The following is a 19,165-nucleotide window of genomic DNA, read 5'->3' on the forward strand; positions in this document are numbered from 1 at the left end:
CAGGACCTTGTTCTTTTAGTCTAGTAACGGTGGTCTAGGGTGTACCTTGGCCAGGATTTGGAATTTGATGGCTGAACCGGCATCAAAAATGTTCCAAATACTCAGGCTCAAGTTTTGACAGATTTAAATCTAATACCTCAGCATACCACCAATAGGAGTCACTTATCCACAGCATCGCTACATTTCATGACAGAGAGGTGAAGGTGTGTAATTTACTATTTATAGATACAGATTATGAATAATTACTCCATGTGAAGTTGTTTGATTTAGTTTTGATTGGACAATATATCAGAAGTTATTAATCTATAGGCATTCTCCTGAAAATAAACATGAATGTTGACAGTTTCATCTCTGGAGGAAGCAACACAGCTGTCACTGCAAAAGTAAACAGAATTGTCTAAATCAGTACTGTATTTATTATATAATTCTAGCAGCAATGCTCCCAATGTTCAGCAGGTCATGTGAAACAATTCTCACCAACAGAATTAAAAATCCTCCTGTGTATGACACAAAATGTTAAACATTTTCCACTTACCAGCATTTGAACTTGTCAGATTGTATCGTGCATTTAGCTTCTTGATAATATTCTCATGTATCTGACACCACTCACTTTCGGTATTACACCTAGAAGCAATACAAGTGCAGATAGTGAAGAGAAAGTGGAAACTGCACCCATACGCAAATAATTTAAAAATATTTGATAATGATTCACTCAAGTCATCACACTAAGGACAAAAATTTCATCAATTTTGAGGCCTACGTGGTGAGACCTCACTGAAGGACAGACAATGTGCTTCAAAAAACATCAGGAGTAACTACTCAAATGTGACAGCAAACCAGAGAATTCTGGGTGTTAATTTGTACTTAGTTTTCAATCCATGTACAGTACAAAAGTTATTGCATTTAAATTTCAGTGATAAATTCAATTTTGCATGAAACAAGAATTGTACTTCCCGATAGTACATTTTAGTGACATTGGAAATCACTGTTGTTTTTCCAATAATACTTTTTATAAGATTTGTATTTTTTTTTAAACAAACTCAAGTATTTTTCACACTCAATGGCGGCAAGCAGAAAAGCAGCTAAACTAGCAATTGTCACCTTTCTCATTTTACTTCAGCTGAGTATTAGCTCATTGCCCATGTGATGCAATCATTATGCAGCCTATTAACTGATTCATTTTTATCTAAGGAATTTCTTATCTATACAAGTAATGGATTTTCAGAAGTGCCATCCTAATTCTTTTGTCTATACACCTCTTAGCATCATTTCTCAGCTCCTTATTTAGCTTGCTTGGTACTCGTATGTTTGTACTCTAAAATAAACTGAAATCTTAGAAATACAGGCAGTCCCCGGGTTACGTACGAGTTCAGTTCCTGAGTCCATTTTTAAGTTGGATTTGTACCTAAGTCGGAACAAGTACATCCGGTATTATTTAGCGTCAGTTCGTCAAACGTTTGTCTTAGTATATAGTATATATTTTACATTTCTATGCATATAAAACACTTAAATGTATGTATTACAATAATTAAACCGCTGCGTTGCTTAGTAATAATTGTAGCTTTCATCGGGGCAGGGCGTTTCACATGCTCCATTATTCTCACTTTATCCGTTATCCTTTAAAATTGTTCCGATCGTTGACCGACTGCAGCCTAACGCCTTCCAGTGACCAATGGCATTTCACCTCTTTCCAAACGCTTTATTATTTCCACTTTATTTTCAATCGCGATCGCTTCCCATCAACGGGACAGAAACACTGCGGGCAGCAGGTCCCGACCTCCACCGGCTCCCGAGGTCCGCTGGGTCCTAAGGACCACCACACTGAGACAGGCTAAATGGGACAAGTGGGGGCTGTGCTGGGTTTGGGTATTTGATCCTCCACAATATTCCACGTGGTATTTAAACTGGAGGTGGCAGTGTTTTTTTTTACGAGGTTGAGTTGCGAGCTCGACATCAACCCGGCACAGATGGTACGGGAGTCACTGGATGGACATCAACCAGGCATGGGAGCTGTCCGTCACTGGATCAAACTCGCTGATCTCACTGTGCCACCAGCCAACAGGAACAGGGGGGGGGGGGGGGGCATGGCTGGGGTCAGGGTGAATCTTACTAAGAAAAATTTAAGCCAAATACAAAGTTAAACATTCAACACAGTGTCAATGGCAATGACTTAAAATGGCGGACAGTGTTGCGATCTGACATAAAATGGCAGACGGCGTTCTCCTTCCATGGTTCGTAAATACGAGTTGTCCATAAGTCAGACGTTTGTAACTCGGGGACTACCTGTAATTACTTATCATTCCTGACTCCTAAAAGAACCCTAAGGATCACAAATTAAACAGAGATCCAACAATGGGATTCTCCAAGATCATAAAAGGCAAATCACCTAATGGTGGAGCAAGAAGATCAACTGCATCCCTCATATCATTACAGAAATTTAAATATAATTAAGTTGCACTGCCCAGCAGAAGACAGCACTGTTAAAAGAAGCAGTCTCAGTTTAAGATCCAATCTATTATTTTCATGGAAGCAAATTCCTTCCCATCTTCCCTACAAAAATAAACACTTGCAATTTAAGGCATGTAAATGAATCTTACATCTGAGATCCGTCCTTTCCCAGGCAGCCAAGAAACAAAGAAACATCAGGGAACTTGTTCAAGAAAACCTCACATGCCCAAGGCATGAAAAAAAAAGGAACAAATTCTGCAGATGGCAAAAAGCAAGTGAACAACACATAGAATGTCAAACATCAGCCCAGGAGTCCAGTAGTATTCAGTTCAGTGCTGCACCAATAGCTGACGGCAGGCCGCAGAGCCACTCCTCACTGAAACGCCCAGTCCACAATGATTACCCCAAACTGCTCAAAAACTGCAAAGAGAGTAACCAGAATCTCAGGATGAACATCAAAAGTCCTCCATATTGAGACCACATCCATGAGCCTCACCAATCAATCCTTGCAATGTGCAACCCAAGACTCCCGCACTTTCCTCCGACAGCAGCTAGTACGAGGGAGGAGGAGGAGCAGTCCAATTCAGGTAGACAGCACTGAATACCCGCCTGCCCTCTGCCCTTGTCCTCATCGACGTCCACCTTGCTTGATGGCTTAATCAGAGAGAAGCAATGGTGTCGAACGTGGGTCTGCACGCCATCTGCAGGAATCAAGGCTTCCAGGTTGCGCACTTTGCTCCCAACCTCACCAAACTCCTTTGGAGACAGCAAAGCACTAGATCGCTCAACTGGCCCAAAAACACATCATCAAAATGTAAATCCTATGTTCCAATCACATGTGGCCTAGTTGTACAGTCATATTTAAAGTAGTAGTAGTAGTATTTTGTGAACCGTCTGCAGGACATCACCATCGGTCGCATTGTTCAGTGGCACCATCCTGAAGATTTTTTTTTTTACAACAATTTCATTTGAAATGAGTAATCCGTTTGCATAGCACCACCACTGTTAAATAAGAGTCTGGAAATCCCTGAGAATCCTTGATTTTCTCCAATAACGTCTACCAATTAAGCAAGGAGGAATAGGATTTACCAATACACCTTGAAACCTGGAATTTCATTTTTTACCCATGAGATCCTGAAAAGAAATTTTAAAACTTTCATTTTTATTTGTGTTTTTAAAAAATGCATTGATCGAGGCAAAGTTCGCACGATACCATGTGCAAAAATTTTAAATGCTTGGCAAGATGAACTTACATCATTACCATTTTAAGTAGAAACAGATTGTAAATTAACATGCTTATGTATGATGTACTGTGGAACTGATTAATCTAAAAGAGATCTGAAGTAGGCTCTGGAGTATTTAAACAGAAGCAGCTACAAATCACAGAATGCTACAGAATGTACAGAAGAAAGAATTAATGCTTTTCTGGACTTTTTAACTACAAATTCTGGTAATGAGAAAGAAGGATGTTGCCTGGATTGGGGAGCATGCCTTATGAGAATAGGTTGAGTGAACTCGGCCTTTTCTCCTTGGAGCGATGGAGGATGAGCGGTGACCTGATAGAGGTGTATAAGATGATGAGAGGCACTGATCACGTGAATAGTCAGAGGCTTTTTCCCAGGGCTGAAATGGTTGCCACAAGAGGACACAGGTTTAAGGTGCTGGGGAGTAGATACAGAGGAGCTGTCAGGGGTAAGTTTTTTTTTACTGAGAGTGGTGAGTGCGTGGAATGGGCTGCCAGCAACGGTGGTGGAGGTGGATACAATAGGGTCTTTTAAGAGACTTTTAGATAGGTACATGGAGCTTAGTGAAATAGAGGGCTATAGGTAACCCTAGTATCTTCTAAGGTAAGGACATGTTCGGCACAATTTTGTGGGCCGAAGGGCCTGTATTGTGCTGTAGGTTTTCTACAGTCTCTGTAGAAACACATGGTACTGTAGGATTGGCCATTGTTATAGGGGACAGTCTTAGAATGGTCAGGCTTCAGCTCAACAGACTTCAGTAAGGGTGCTGGATCATTTAGAATTGTTCAGTTGGCTGTAGAAATCAAGCTTAAGCATTAAGAGCCAAAGGTATAACAAGGGTAGGCAGGACGGTAGTTTAGGCAGTGGAATGCTCCTCCTGGAAGAAGGGGGATTGCAGGGTACCAAATGTTACTTAACCCTACAGTGGACCTAAACCTGATGACCACACCTGCAGGAGTGTGCCCACCTTCAGCTCCTGACGGATAAGGTCAAGGAACTGGTGCTGGAGCTGGGTGTACTCAGGATCATCTGGGTGGCTGAAAACCTCAGAGGTGAGACTTGTATTGAGGTGGTCACACCCAGAGTGCAAGATTCAGACAGTAGACAGGCGGCCACCTGAAGAAAGAGGAGGAAGCAGGTAATGCAGGATTCCCAGTGGACATTCTCCTCCGCAAAAAGTCTGACCGTTTCAATACCGCGGGAGGGGATGACCAATCATGGCACAGCAGCAGCAGCCACTGTGGCCAGCTCTGAGACTCAGCAGGGAAGGGTAAATAAGGTGAAATGGTGGTGATAGGAGACTTGACAGTTAGGGGCAGCAGACAGGAGATTCTTTGGCATGAAAAAGACACCATTATGGAGTGCAGAATAGATACATCCCAAGGATGGAGAGGTATTTCTAAAGGGAGGATGAGGTACCCGTGGCCGACAAGGGAAATTAAAGACAGCATAAAAGGAAAAGTGAGGACATATAATATTGCAAAAAATTGCTGACAAACTATTATTTTGCGTCAGTCTTCACTGTGGAAGATGCTAGCACTATGCCAAAAATTTGAGAGTGTCGGGACAAAAGTGAGTGTAGTTGCTATTACTAAGGAAGCTGAAAGGTCTTGCTTGCTTGGGAAGCTGAAAGGTCTGAAGGTAGGCAAGTCACCTGGACCAGATGGACTGTACCCCAGGGTCAGAAAGAGGTAGTTGAAGAGATTGCGAAGACAGTAGTAATGATTTTTCACGGAACACTAGATTCTGGAATGGTTCCGGAGGTCTGGAAAATTGCAAATTTCATTCCACTGTTTAGGAAGAGATGGAGGCAGAAGAAAGGAAATTATAGGCTAGTTATCCAGACTTTAGTGGTTGGGAAGGTGTGGAATTCATTGTGAAGGATGAGGTTTTGGGTTACTTGGAGGCACGTGATAAATTAGCCCAAAGTCAGCGTTGTTTCTTTAAGGGGAAATTTTGGCTGACAAATCTGTTAGCATTGATTTTGAGAACATAAGAGCAAGGACATAATGCTGAAGCTTTATAAGGAATTGGTTAGACCACTACTCGGAGTATCATAGGCAGCTTTGGGCTCCTCATCTTAGAAAAGATGTCCTGTCATTGGAGAGGGTCTGGAAGAGGTTTACGAGAATGATTCTGGAATGAAAGGGTTAACTTATGAGGAGCATTTGATAGCTCTCGGCCTGTACTTGCTGGAGTTTAGAAGAATGATGGGGGGATCTCATTGAAATCTATAGAATATTTAAAGGCCCACCCAGGTTGAGTGGATTTGGAGAGGATGTTTCCTATAAGTCAGTGAATCTATTTAGAACAGAGATGAGTAGGAATTTCTTTCGCCAGTAGGTGGTGAATCTATGGAACCTATTGCTATGGATGGCTTGGAGGCCAAACCATTGAGTATATTTGAAACAGAGTGTCAAAGATTACAGAGAGAAGGCGGGAGAATGAGTTTGAGGGGGATAATATATCAGCCATGATGGAATCGAAGAGCAGATGCAGTAGGCCAAATGGCCGAATTCTGCTCATACATCTTATAGTTTTATGGTCAATGATCTGGTTCTGCTTTCATTCTTTTAATACAATGGCTTAAATTTGCAGGAAACAATTACCATGGCTGTACTAACAGTATGCATTTTCATTTAAGTGACAGAAGCTTCAGAAAGAAATACAATGACTGATTTAATTGTGTTATCACACTTGTATTTCCTGGAATGTTCTCGTCTCTCCTGTAGGAAGCTCAATTTAACCAAAAACCACTTATTCTCACCAACAAGAGAAAAATCGGCAGATGCTGGAAATCCGAGCAACACACACAAAATGCTGGAGGAACTCAGCACGCCAGGCAGCAACTACGAAAAAAAGTACAGTCGACATTTTGGGCTGAAACCCTCCAGTATTTTGTGTGTGTTGCTTTATTTTCAGCAATGGTGACAACCAATTCTCAGGATCTATGACATTATCCTGCCAAAGCTACGTAAGGTTAAAAAAGATCTGGTGAGGCAAGCAGTGATGGAACATTTTACCCTCATATGACCTTCATTTGTAATGGGTGGTGGAGAAGGGGAGGGGCAGCCATTGACTGATCAATAAACTCTGGTCCTCAATGCAGCAATTTGGGAAATATCCATAATTTATAATCCTTATGGATACTGACCCACATTTTTTCCTGTTTTACCATCATGATGATAATTTCTAAAATATCCTAAGATAACCTTCTTAATATTGGGAAGCTAAATGTATTCTTACTGCCTGCCCATTGGGTATATTTTGCATTTTGTTCATAGCCGGGAGATCATGAAGTAACTCTCAGAAGTAACCGATTTCTTTCTTGTGGAAATACTGTCTGTGTGGCACTGATTTGTACTGCTGTCTCACCCAAGTTTGAAGCTGATCTTAGGTCCTGGCCGAGTGGAGTCTGCGGTTTTACTCTGACCGCTCAACTTTCCTCCTACCTCACCAGCACGCACTGACTGCTACTGTGAACAGGGAGGTAGGTGGCAGGAGAGTCAGGTGTTTGTGATGGTGCCAGGAGCTAATAGAGATGCCCGAAGAATTCAAGGGTCTAGAATGTGTGGTCCTTGGGAAGGGGAACACTATTTAAATCTCTATGGAGATTGTGAAGCCACGATCAACCATTCTCGTAACACTTCATAGAATTCCTATAGTTCAAAAGGGATTCCTCTTTAGCTCTACACAAACTCCCAGATGCACTGCATCAATTTACCCCACAGGGAGCAAACAGGGACAATGTTAGGCAGCAAGCTATGTGTAAGAGGCAACTATCAGATTGATAGGATTTGTCAGGCATGAGAATCTTATTAATCCAGAAATATAAAAGATCTTAATTTTAACGAATGCCACAACTGAAAAACCTGGTTTCCATGGCAACAGACATTCTGACTTTCTATTGTCCTTGTGTTTATCCTTGACAAAAGAGATTTCATACTGAATGCTTTTGACCTTCCTCCCACTTCCCACCCTCTACTCCTACGAGTACTAAATTTGAAACACAACTTCTTCTCAACTTGAAACTTTCTTTAAAAAAACATTACATCAATATGAAACTTTTAATTGTTACTTCCAACAGATATTATGATTGTGAATCAAATCCCAAAATGCTTACCTTATTAGCCCTGTTTAAGTTTTATAACTGTTCAATGCCTAACATACGACCATTAATCAAACAACAGGCCTTCAACCATCTTCCATCAAGTTACCTGGGTCTTCAATGGTCAGCCACATTGTCCCCACAAACCTGAGTTCCAGAGTTAACCCAGTAATTTTATGGACTTCTTTTGAACTGCAAATTATTTGAATGGGTTTCAAGGGAGTGATTTCAGAAGCTACACCTTCTTAACCTCATAGGCTGACAGTTGTTCTCAGTTTGGCTTTGTATTGAGTGCTTGATCCATGCTGAAAGCATCTGGCTGTACCAAGGGCCAAATCCCTGATTCCTTACTGACCACCTCAAAACCGCAGGATCAACTTCCCAGTGAATTCATCATACAAAATGTAAATTAATGGTGCATGCCCCTAATCTATCTTTGCAGCATGTTATAATTTATTTACTATTTCCAGCATCCCTTGTTTGTTCCAATTAATAAATATTTGAAGTTGATCTCACCTTCACTGAACTTCTCCCACAGCCTATGGACTCACTTTCAAGAACTCTTCATTTCATGTTCTAGGTATTTATTGCTCATTTATTTATTATTATTATTATTCCTTTTTCTTTTTATATTTGCACAGTTTGTTGCCTTTTGCACATTGATTGTTGTCCGTCTTAATACGAGTGGTCTTTCATTGATTCTATTGTGCTTCTTGTATTTATTGCGAATGGCCACAAGAAAGTGAATCTCAGGGCTGGAAATGGTGACATATACATATTGTCATTTGGCCTTCATGCAGGGAGTGTCTGAGTTCTCCAGCTATCTGAGACTTTTAAAAACTGTACCACAACCTTTGTAGCGACAAGACTAATCCAAGTATCAAAACAAATCAATTGCTGCTAGCAAACAACCACCACAGGGTTGCTATACTTGCATGTCACACCCTCAGCTCCAATGAAATGATTGTGCCAAACAGTCAAACCCATTATCGGTGATATTAAGTGATCAGCAAAAATATGGCCCCCACCACCCCAAGCCACAAACTGCCACAAAATAAGCAAAATATGTGACTTATTCCCTCTGCCTTTACCATGCCTCCCCACTCATGTGACTAGCGTAACAAACCCTGCAGCATGAAATACAAAGCAGAGAGAGAACAGATACAAGGCTGCTACTGCCTTGATATTAATGACCGATAAAATGAAAAGTGGGTCCAGAGACGCAGTCGCCATTAGCAGCTCACTTCAACTCAGAGGACAGGTTTGCTCAACTTTCTGCATTGAGAGAAGGGCTGGGTGAACAGCAGCACAATCTGGCCCATGTGCTATGGTATCTGCTGTGAAATGTCTCATATAACAGCCAGAAGTGTGGTCTGTTTGCAAGGGTTAGCCAATACGTGCTATTTCTCTGCATGTCGTTTGCTTATTTTACAACAGGAAGGTGACTTTCAGACCACAATTATCAAAGCTTTGCACTTGGATGATAAATGAGGCAGGAAATTTCTCATCAAAAACCGACTGGTCACTTCTACTCAGCTTAAATCTCCCCCTGATGTCATCAGCAGCACAGCACAACAAGGTCCCTGCATGTCACTAAGATGAATCCAACTATAACTTAAGCAGCCCTTAGAGTAAAGCATCTCACCACTTGATCATCATTTTCAAGCAAAAAAAATACTGAAAATGTTACTGTACATGTAGACTTTAAGCATGTGGTCCTCTTTAGAATCTCTGTTCTCCCTCTCAGTTTGGAGCAAATCTGCAATGCTCAGGACTGCACAGCCAAATGGCCGCCGATATTGTGCATTGGAAGCATTTTTCTTTTCTCCCGCTGCCATTCGACCTGAAGGAGTTAAATATATTTCCATTTTTAAAAAAATACCAAAAGAAATACACTTGGATTGTCAAAATACCTGGATAATAAAAATAAATATTACCCAGTCTTATAATGTGAACAGTAATGTATATATCCTTTCTGAGATCGCTGCTCCCCAAATCCTGAAAAGAGACAGGAAAGCAGAACAGATTTGAAATATTTTAAATGGTTGGACATTTTCCATTGCAGCTTCATATACAGAAGGAAAAACACTAAAATTTTACCTACCTAACACCTGCATGACATATACTTTCATGAAATGGAAAATTGTAAATTCATAAATATTCTCAGTAAATTAATTCAAATCTTTCACATATTCGTTCTCATGCCAGATCTCTATTAAAGTTCCCATGACAGAGAAACTGCAGATGCTGGAAAACTAAAAACAGAAAATTCTGAAGAAAATTCAGTGCGTCATATAGCATCTGTGGAAAGAGGAACAATGTGGTATTTTGGGTCACAAACACTCATCTGCTGTGACGAAGGGTCCTGGACCCGAAACTTCAACCATTTCTCTTGGCACATGTACTTTCTGACCTGTTGACTGTTTAGTGCATTTTCTGTTTTTAAGGTTCTCATGACCCTTCCCAATTCCTAGAAGGTAACATTAGGTGAGGTTGTATACCCAAACAGCTTCTCAGGCTTCAAAGGATATTCTATCAGTGAATTGTTACAACTCACAAAGATGAAATTAGAACTTGTACCACGGGGCCCACGCTTCATTTCTCATTTACATCCTCCGCTGACTGGAGGGGCTGGAAGTAAGCTGAGTGTAGAGGTGGAGGTGGTTGTGGGGTGAGAAACTGAGTAAGGACAGCTATAGGAGCAGAGTGTGGATGGAGGACATAACCAACTAGGACAAGAAATTGATGAGGTGGAGAGGAAAGACTAAAGCAGGGAGATGGAAAGAGTCAGAGATTAAATTTGGTAGATCCCTAGGTTTACCTCTTTGGGTAGTTGATTCAGTCAAGCCATCTGTCCGCGCTTGCAGCTGGCACTACCCAGATGATGCCTCATTTATTTTCATACTGATGACAGTAAACATCTGAGACTATCCCATCCAAGAGGACATAACAAGAAGAACTTCAGAACGTTAAGTGATGGAGAAACACAAAGGGATAGAGCAATAGGTAGCCTTTGATCTTTTGGACCTGCATGAAGGACTTGGTCCTCTAAAGACCCATATTCTTCTGGCATCAAGTTAAATGTGAGAGAGTAAGTAGTAGAGGATGGGAAACGACATCATTTAACTCTGCTTCATGAGAAGTAATCGGCAGCATTCTTGAAGCTTGGCTAATTATCAAAGTGGAGGAGGAATTGTCACATTTGAGGACAAATTTCTTCATAGTGTTTTATTAAATTTCTCTGCTCCAAAGAATTGGCATCACAGGGCAAAAGGAGAAAAGCTGCACGGATGCAGAGTCTCAAAATCACAAGAAACCGAGACGGATTTTGTCACTGGTATCTTATTACTTGTTACTATATGCATTAAAATAACCAAAATGATAACAAATCCTTCATCACTGCATATTTTAAATATGAATCATGCAATGAAAAATTATATTAAAACTCTAAATATTTCAGTTATACTATAGACCACAAGATACAGGAGCTGAATTAGGCCATTCAGCCCATCAATTCTTAACCACTCTTTGCTCATGGCTGATCTTTCCTCTCAACCCCATTCTTCTGCCTTCTTCCAATTACTATATTATTATTGCACAGCACAGAAATAAAAAGCCATGCATTTATCTTATTTCCTCTTCATAAGCGTACTTAAATTGGAATCATGACATACATAATATTAACAAATTATTCCAGAAAATGAACAAACTGATTTATATTATTAATATTATGTATAAAAATTAAGTGGCTCCTGCTTCACATCAAGTACTTTCCATTCCCCTATAATGACCAATAACACCATTGCAAAATAGCTTTACAAAGGGTAGTAACCCACAATGTTATTGCTAAAATGACCAATCACATGGATTTATTCATTCTAAAAACACAACATTGTGAACAGCATGGGTCATAATACAAATTCTGCACTCAAATACAAACTTAATAATAAATATAAGAATTTTGAGAACTGAAGAAAATGGGAGTGTGTCTGCAATATGTCTAATACTTTATTGACAGCAATCATGTTAAAGCAATAAACCAGGAATGCTGAAGACAAATATTTTTCTAACTTGTTTCTAATTAATTACACAATTCTGGTTGTACTTACAATGAAAAGTGTGCACTGTCTTTCCATTCTCTCTGGAAATTTTGGCAAACCATTTTTATTCAACTTTACAAAGAATCTTTCACTGCAAGGAAAAAAAGATAACATTAGCATCCGCAGATAGCATTGAGGATTTTTCAGCTTTTGACACTTCACAATTTTTATGTAACATAACTGGCATCATTCCACTATCCAGCCAATTAGAAGAAAACGGTCCTCCCACCAACTTTTGACTGATAAACCACCGCTAAATCAGAAGAAACAAAACAAGTGTTCTGCTACAATTGTTCTTTGAAAGATATTAAGAAGGTTAAAATCCTTAAAATAATCCATTCAACTGTTAAACAATTTGGCATAGAACCAGTAACATATGGTGATCGATTGGTCCAAGAATGTTGGTGAACATTCAATCACATGAATTTAGAAAACCAGGACAATGTCATTCACCTCACTGGAGCCATGATGGGTATTTTTATTGAATTATTCAATTAGACCACTGAATTTCCAAGCCACAGAAAAGATTTTCCCTTCAAGTATATATCTAACTTATAAAAAAGTTTTAATTCCACCGTCCTCAATGCATTCCAGAACACAACAATGAGCAAATAAATCATTGCACATTTCACTCTACTACTTTTGTCAGTCACCCTTCTACATTTTTACCTTTCTGTATTTACCCTTCTACAGTATTTTTACTCTTAATGTGTACATGTCTGTCAGTGCATGCAATTGTATATATTTCGGTGCGAACGGGTAGGTGTACGTAGATCCAGTTTTAAGCACATGCCTGTGTACGTGTCTCAAAGCAACCTTAAGTGCCTCTGTCAAATCCTATCAACTTTACCCTCACTCTTCTAGAGGACAATAAACCAAGCTTCTCCTGTCCATTCACAGATTAATTCTCTAATCTTTCAGGTCCGAATAGTAAAGCTCCAAACAACAGCTTTCTTTATATTTAAAAACTTGCTTTCTACTGTCCTGAATAAAAAAAAGTTTTGTTTTACACAGTGCTTAAGAATTCTTCAAGTATGACAGAACCAAAAACACAAATTGTTCTAATGCTACCTTTATTCTCATGCTGTTTTCTCAAAATGTTCTCGACTGCGAACACATTCAAATGCATAAGGTCCATTTGTTGACATTAATTAATGTGAGAAGACATGCGTCCGCTTTATAATATTGATTAGTTTCTGAAGGAATATTATGTTGCTTTACTTAAACTTCTTCCAACAAGGATTTGCAAATTAGGATTCCTTTAAAAAAAATTGTTTGGAGCCACGGTAACAGTTTTCTTAAAAAATAAATACTGATAAAACAGAAACAATTTGAGGACTTAAGTTTAAAAAAGGGAGTTGTAACATGAAAATAGAAAACAGATTCAAAAATCCTGAACTGACAGCCAAAAAGAGAAAAGATGATTTAATAAAGGGACTCTTCATAAAGTTAAATCTTTTTGGATGGCAAATCCTTACAAAGTCTTTGCTACATCCTTGGTTTACAGTTCAAATACTGATTTATGAGTCAGCAATAAATCAATTTATTTGCTAATTTAATTTGTTTTGATGTTAATTTGTAATACTAATGTAAAGGGTAAAGCCACAGAGCAGTGGGGAGCACATCAAAGATGAAAAACTCTTAATTACCACTTAGCGGCATGTTGAAAAACAGAACATTATAAATAGGTCTCATACTCATCATTTTGCATTGAGAATTGCTTTGCTGGACTCAAAGGAGTGGAATAAATGCAAAAAAAAATACATGGAAGAAATAAATGTTCGAAGTGTTACATCTACTTAACATTAAAAAAGTAACACAAAAGATAATGCAAACAAATGCACAACACACAGTGGCATGTCCTTTCTTTTTTACATGCAATGCAACTTGACTGCAGATTTGCAGCCTTCACAAACATGTTTTGACAGAACAGTTGGTTGAACTGTTCTGACCTTCCAACAGTGTCACTGCCCTACCACACCTTTGCATATAATAATAACCTTGTTCACAAGTTACATCATCTCATATACATTTCCTGTAATATGCAGTACTTATAAAAAGTATTCAGCCCCCTTGGAAGTTTTCATGTCTAATTGTTTTACAACATTGAATCACAGAAGAATTAATTTGGCTTGTTTGACACTGATCAACAGAAAAAAATCTTTCATGTCAAAACAAAAATAGATCTCTACAAAGTGATCTAAATTATAAATATAAAGCACAAAATAATTGATTGCTTAAGTGTTCACCCCCTTTAATATGACACACCAAATCATCACTGGTGCAGCCAATTGGTTTTTGAAGGCACTTAATTAGTTAAATTGAGGTCTGTTTTTGAAGACCTGTGTGCAGTCATTGTGTTTCAACTGATGCAATAAAAATACACTTATCTGGTAGATCCAGCTGCTGGTGAGTCAGTATCCTGGCAAAAACACCACCATGAAGATAAAAGAACACTCCAAGCAACTCCACGTAAAGGTTATTGAAAAGCACAAGTCAGTCAGGAGATGGATACAAGAAAATTTCCAGGTCACCGGATGTCACTTGGAGTAGTTAAGTCAATCAACAACAAGTGGAAAGAATATGGCACAGCTGTAAATCTGACTAGACTAGGCCAACCTCAAAAACTAAGAAGGGAATGGGTGAAAGAGGCCACCCAGAGACCTATGACAACAACGTGGAGTTATAAGGTTCAGTGGCTGAGATGGGAGAGACTGCATGTACAACAACTGTTGCTTGGGTACTTCAGCAGTTGCAGCTTTATTAGAGAGTGGCAACGAGAAAGGCACTGTTGAGAAAAATTCACAAGAAATCTTGGCTGGAGTTTGCCAGAAGGCACGTGGGAGACTCTGAAGTCAGCTGGAAGAAGGTTCTATAGTCTGATGAAACCAAAATTGAGCTTTTTGGCCATCAGACCAATTGCAATTTTTGGCATAAGCCAAACACCAGACATCATCAAAAACATACCATCCCTGCCATGAAGCTGGGTGGTGGCTGCATCATGCTGTGGGGATGCTTCACTGTAGCTGGCCCTGGAAGGCTTGTGAAAGAAGAGGTTTAAATGAATGCAGCAAAATACAGAGAAATCATATAACCATATAACAATTACCGCACGGAAACAGGCCATCTCGGCCCTTCTAGTCCATGCCGACGCTTACTCTCACCTAGTCCCACCGACCCGCACTCAGCCCATAACCCTCCATTCCTTTCCTGTCCATATACCTATCCAATTTTACTTTAAATGACAATACTGAACCTGCCTCTACCACTTCTACTGGAAGCTCGTTCCACACATCTACCACTCTCTGAGTAAAGAAATTCCCCCTCGTGTTACCCTTAAACTTTTGCCCCCTAACTCTCAACTCATGTCCTCCTGTTTGAATCTCTCCTACTCTCAAAGGAAAAAGCCTATCCACATCAACTCTATCTATCCCGCCATAATTTTAAATACCTCTATCAAGTCCCCCCTCAATCTTCTACGCTCCAAAGAATAAAGACCTAACTTGTTCAACCTTTCCTTATAACTTGGGTGCTGAAACCCAGGTAACATTCTAGTAAATCTCCTCTGTACTCTCTCTATTTTGTTGACATCTTTCCTGTAATTCGGTGACCAGAACTGCACACAATACTCCAAATTCAGCCTTACCAATGCCTTGTACAATCTTAACATTACATCCCAACTCCTATACTCAATGCTCTGATTTATAAAGGCCAGCATACCAAAAGCTTTCTTCACCACCCTATCCACATGAGATTCCACCTTCAGGGAACTATGCACCATTATTCCTAGATCACTCTGTTTTTCAATGGCATTCTTCAATGCCCTACAATTTACCATGTATGTCCTATTTGAATTATTCCTACCAAAATGTAGCACCTCACACTTATCAGCATTAAACTCCATCTGCCATCACTCAGCCCACTCTTCTAACTGGCCTAACTCTCTCTGCAAGCTTTGAAAACCTACTTCATTATCCACAATGCAACCTACCTTAGTATCATCTGCATACTTACTAATCCAATTTACCACCCCATCATCCAGATCATTAATGTATATGACAAACAACATTGGACCCAGTAGAGATCCCTGAGGCACACCACTAGTCACTGGCCTCCCACATGACAAACAGTTACCCACCACTACTCTCTGGCATCTCCCATCCAGCCACTTGTTGAATCCATTTTACTACTTCAATATTAATACCTAATGAGTGAACCTTCCTAACTAACCTTCCGTGCGGAACCTTGTCAAAGGCCTTACTTAAGTCCATATAGACAACATCCACTGCTTTACCCTCGTCAAATTTCCTCGTAACCTCTTCAAAAAAATTCAATAAGATTTGTCAAACATGACTTTCGATGCGCAAATCCATGTTGACTGTTCCTAATCAGACCCTGTCTATCCAGATAATTATATATACCATCTCGAAGAATACTTTCCATTAATTTATCCACCATTGGCGTCAAACTGACAGGCCTATAATTGCTAGGTTTACTCTTAGAACCCTTTTTAAACAATGGAACCACATGAGCAATATGCCAATCCTCCGGTACCATCCCCATTTCTAATGAAAATCCTGAAGGAAAACCTGATGTGACTTGGAAAAGATTTGTTTTCCAACAAGACAATGACCAAAGCTGTAAAGGAATAGCTTAAGAACAACAAAGTTAAGGTCCTGAATTGGCAAGTCAGAGTCCAGACCTCAATCTAATGAGGACTTCTAGCTGGATGTGAAAAGGACTGTTCACGCACGATCCCCATGCAATCTGACAGAGCTTGAGCAGTTTTGTAAAGAAGAATGGGGAAGAATTGCGATGTTCAGATGTGCAAAGCTGGTAGACACCTATCCATTTAGGTTCAAGGCTGTAATTGCTGCCAAAGGTGCATCTACGAAACACTGACTTGAAGGGAGTGAGTAATTGTGCAATCGTGTTTTATACTTGTAATTAATTTAGATCAATTTGTCAGAATCAGGTTTATTATGACTGGCATGTGACGTGAAATTTGTTGACTTAGCAGCAGTATTTCAATGCAATACATAATCTGGCAGAGAAAATAATAATAAATATGCATATTGAATGGATTAAAAAACATGCAAAACAGAAAAACTGTATATTAAAAATGTGGGCAGTTGACGAATCATCCCTCTTGTGCTTGTTGATGTCGTCACTTGAGATTCAGTGTCACGTAACCCTGCCACTTTAATCTGGCCCACGCCTTCATTAACCAAGTCCAACACTTGCCTTTAATGGATCTGGCTCCTTGTTGCAAAAGTCATTGGGTTTGTGGGGGTGTGCCAGGGTTAATCAGGGTGCGCCTAGGGTTGTTGGGGGTGTGTTCCCCCTTGGACCTTAGGATTAGGTCTGACGGATCTGTAGAGATCTGTTTTCACTTTCACATGCGTCTTTTTTCTGTTGATCAGTGTCAAAGCCAAATTAAGTCCACTGATCAATGTTGTAAAACAAAAAAACAAGAAACTTATGGGTGGGGGGGGGGGGGGGGAATACTTTTTATAGGCACTGTAGCTTCCTCAGAGGCACCTTTGAATACCAGATTTGCAAATGCTGTAGGAACAAGGGTAAATTTTCATAAGTTTTGTTGCAATTTTTGATTGCTTTAATTAAAGAAAACACTGATATTCTCTGCATTTGTTTCTTTCAATTGTCTTTAATGCATCAGTATTGGACTCAAAGTTTGACAATCATCTCACATTGCAGATTACTTTTTAGCTTTGTATGATTAATGTAAGTTACTGACAGTTGAATAAGTTGAGACTTTGATTTTCGTACTTGGGGAAATATAACTGCAATGCTCAATGATGAGTGTTTATACGGACTAATGTCCCCCTCACATTTACGCATATTCTGACCCAGAATGGTCCACAGAACTAGCTACACTCAGAAAGCCAGAACAAAAGCACGTTACTGCAAAAGAGACAATAAATCACTGAAGGGAAAAAAAAGTGCACAGTATATGGAATTTAGTTTGCACCAAACAAAAAACTTGTAAATTAAATTATTGTAATTTATAGTTTTTATTACTAGGTATTGTAATGCACTGCTGCCAAACTCCAATGAAGACATCTGCCGGTGATATTAAACCCAATTCAAAACCACTGCCGTTCTGGAGGTGCTCTTAGGCAAAGTTCCAGAAGTAAGATTGAACAGTGACAGAACGGCAATATATTTTTCAGAGCCATGAACACTACCCCATTACTCCTTTCTGTTGCATTATTTGTTTCTTAATTAATAATGTCTTTGTGTCGTTGCACTGTTCTGCTGCTACAAAACAACAATCAAGTCTGACAATAAATCTGATTCTGATTCTGAAGTCAAAATGGTGTGTGGCTTGAGGGCAACTTCCAGGTGGTGTTATGCTTATGCTTTTGCTGCCCTGACCTTCTACAGTTGGTAGAGGATGTGAGTTTGGAAGTTGATGTCTGAAGTGTCTTAGTGAGCTGTTCCAGAATATCCTAAAGACAGTACAATCTGCCAGTACTGCCTGATTTCTGTTTTCTTGCTTATTTAAATCTTTGTAGGTCACTTAGATAAAATTAGTCTTCTTCCAATAATTCATTTTAATCTAACATTATAAATGTACCACAACCTTCACTTTGAAACAAGTTGGAGCATCATTATATTTACATTGACAGTGTTTCAAGTCACAACATTTTTATAAATTCTAGTAACAAAGTCAGAGTGGAAGTCTCATTAGTAATAAACAGCTGGCCCGCTGAATGCCGATGTCATCTCATCAAAACATTTTACTTTGCACTATCAGACTTAATGCAAAGGGCATTTTCCAGATTGCAAAAGAAAGATATTCCTGCTCAGAGCCAACAACAACCTGGAAAAGGCCACTGGTTTCATTCACAATAATGGCTCGACAGGATACAGAACTTCTCTGTAAACCAACATTATGGTCACATTTGTCCACTCAGCATGGCCCCAAGCATAAGCAGAAAGCAGTTCAAGCATGACAAGTATTCACATTTAAATCAGACCACTGAATGTTACATTTGAATCATATTTGCTTGAGAAATCAGAATCAATATTCTCCCCATAATCAGTATTTTGCCCAAATTTGCAAAAACAAACAAAATTTCCTGCTTTAACCAACATTTTTTTTAAAAACTAGGTATCCGAAATAAAAACATAAAATGCTGGAAAGTTCAGTGGTCTAACAGCAGCTGAGGGAAGGGACTGAAGAAGTTCTGATTTAAAGGTCCCAGGCCCAAAATGTTAGCTGTTTCTCAAAGTCACAT

General features: G+C 39.4%; 1 protein-coding gene across 9 annotated transcripts in view; it reads right to left on the reverse strand.

The window, feature by feature from the left end:
- Window positions 1-19,165, reverse strand: part of LOC140734855 (dedicator of cytokinesis protein 4-like) — a 356,660-nt gene that overhangs the window by 194,164 nt on the left and 143,331 nt on the right. For all 9 annotated transcript variants that reach the window (XM_073059457.1, XM_073059454.1, XM_073059460.1 and 6 more), the window contains exons 9-12: window positions 11,910-11,991; window positions 9,738-9,798; window positions 9,496-9,643; window positions 536-624 (exon numbers count right to left, since the gene is read on the reverse strand). In XM_073059457.1, the coding sequence (XP_072915558.1) occupies window positions 536-624; window positions 9,496-9,643; window positions 9,738-9,798; window positions 11,910-11,991 (380 nt within the window). The remainder of the gene's footprint in view (window positions 1-535; window positions 625-9,495; window positions 9,644-9,737; window positions 9,799-11,909; window positions 11,992-19,165) is intronic.

The sequence above is a fragment of the Hemitrygon akajei genome, chromosome 10 (assembly GCF_048418815.1).
Source record: "Hemitrygon akajei chromosome 10, sHemAka1.3, whole genome shotgun sequence".
Taxonomy (NCBI): domain Eukaryota; kingdom Metazoa; phylum Chordata; class Chondrichthyes; order Myliobatiformes; family Dasyatidae; genus Hemitrygon; species Hemitrygon akajei.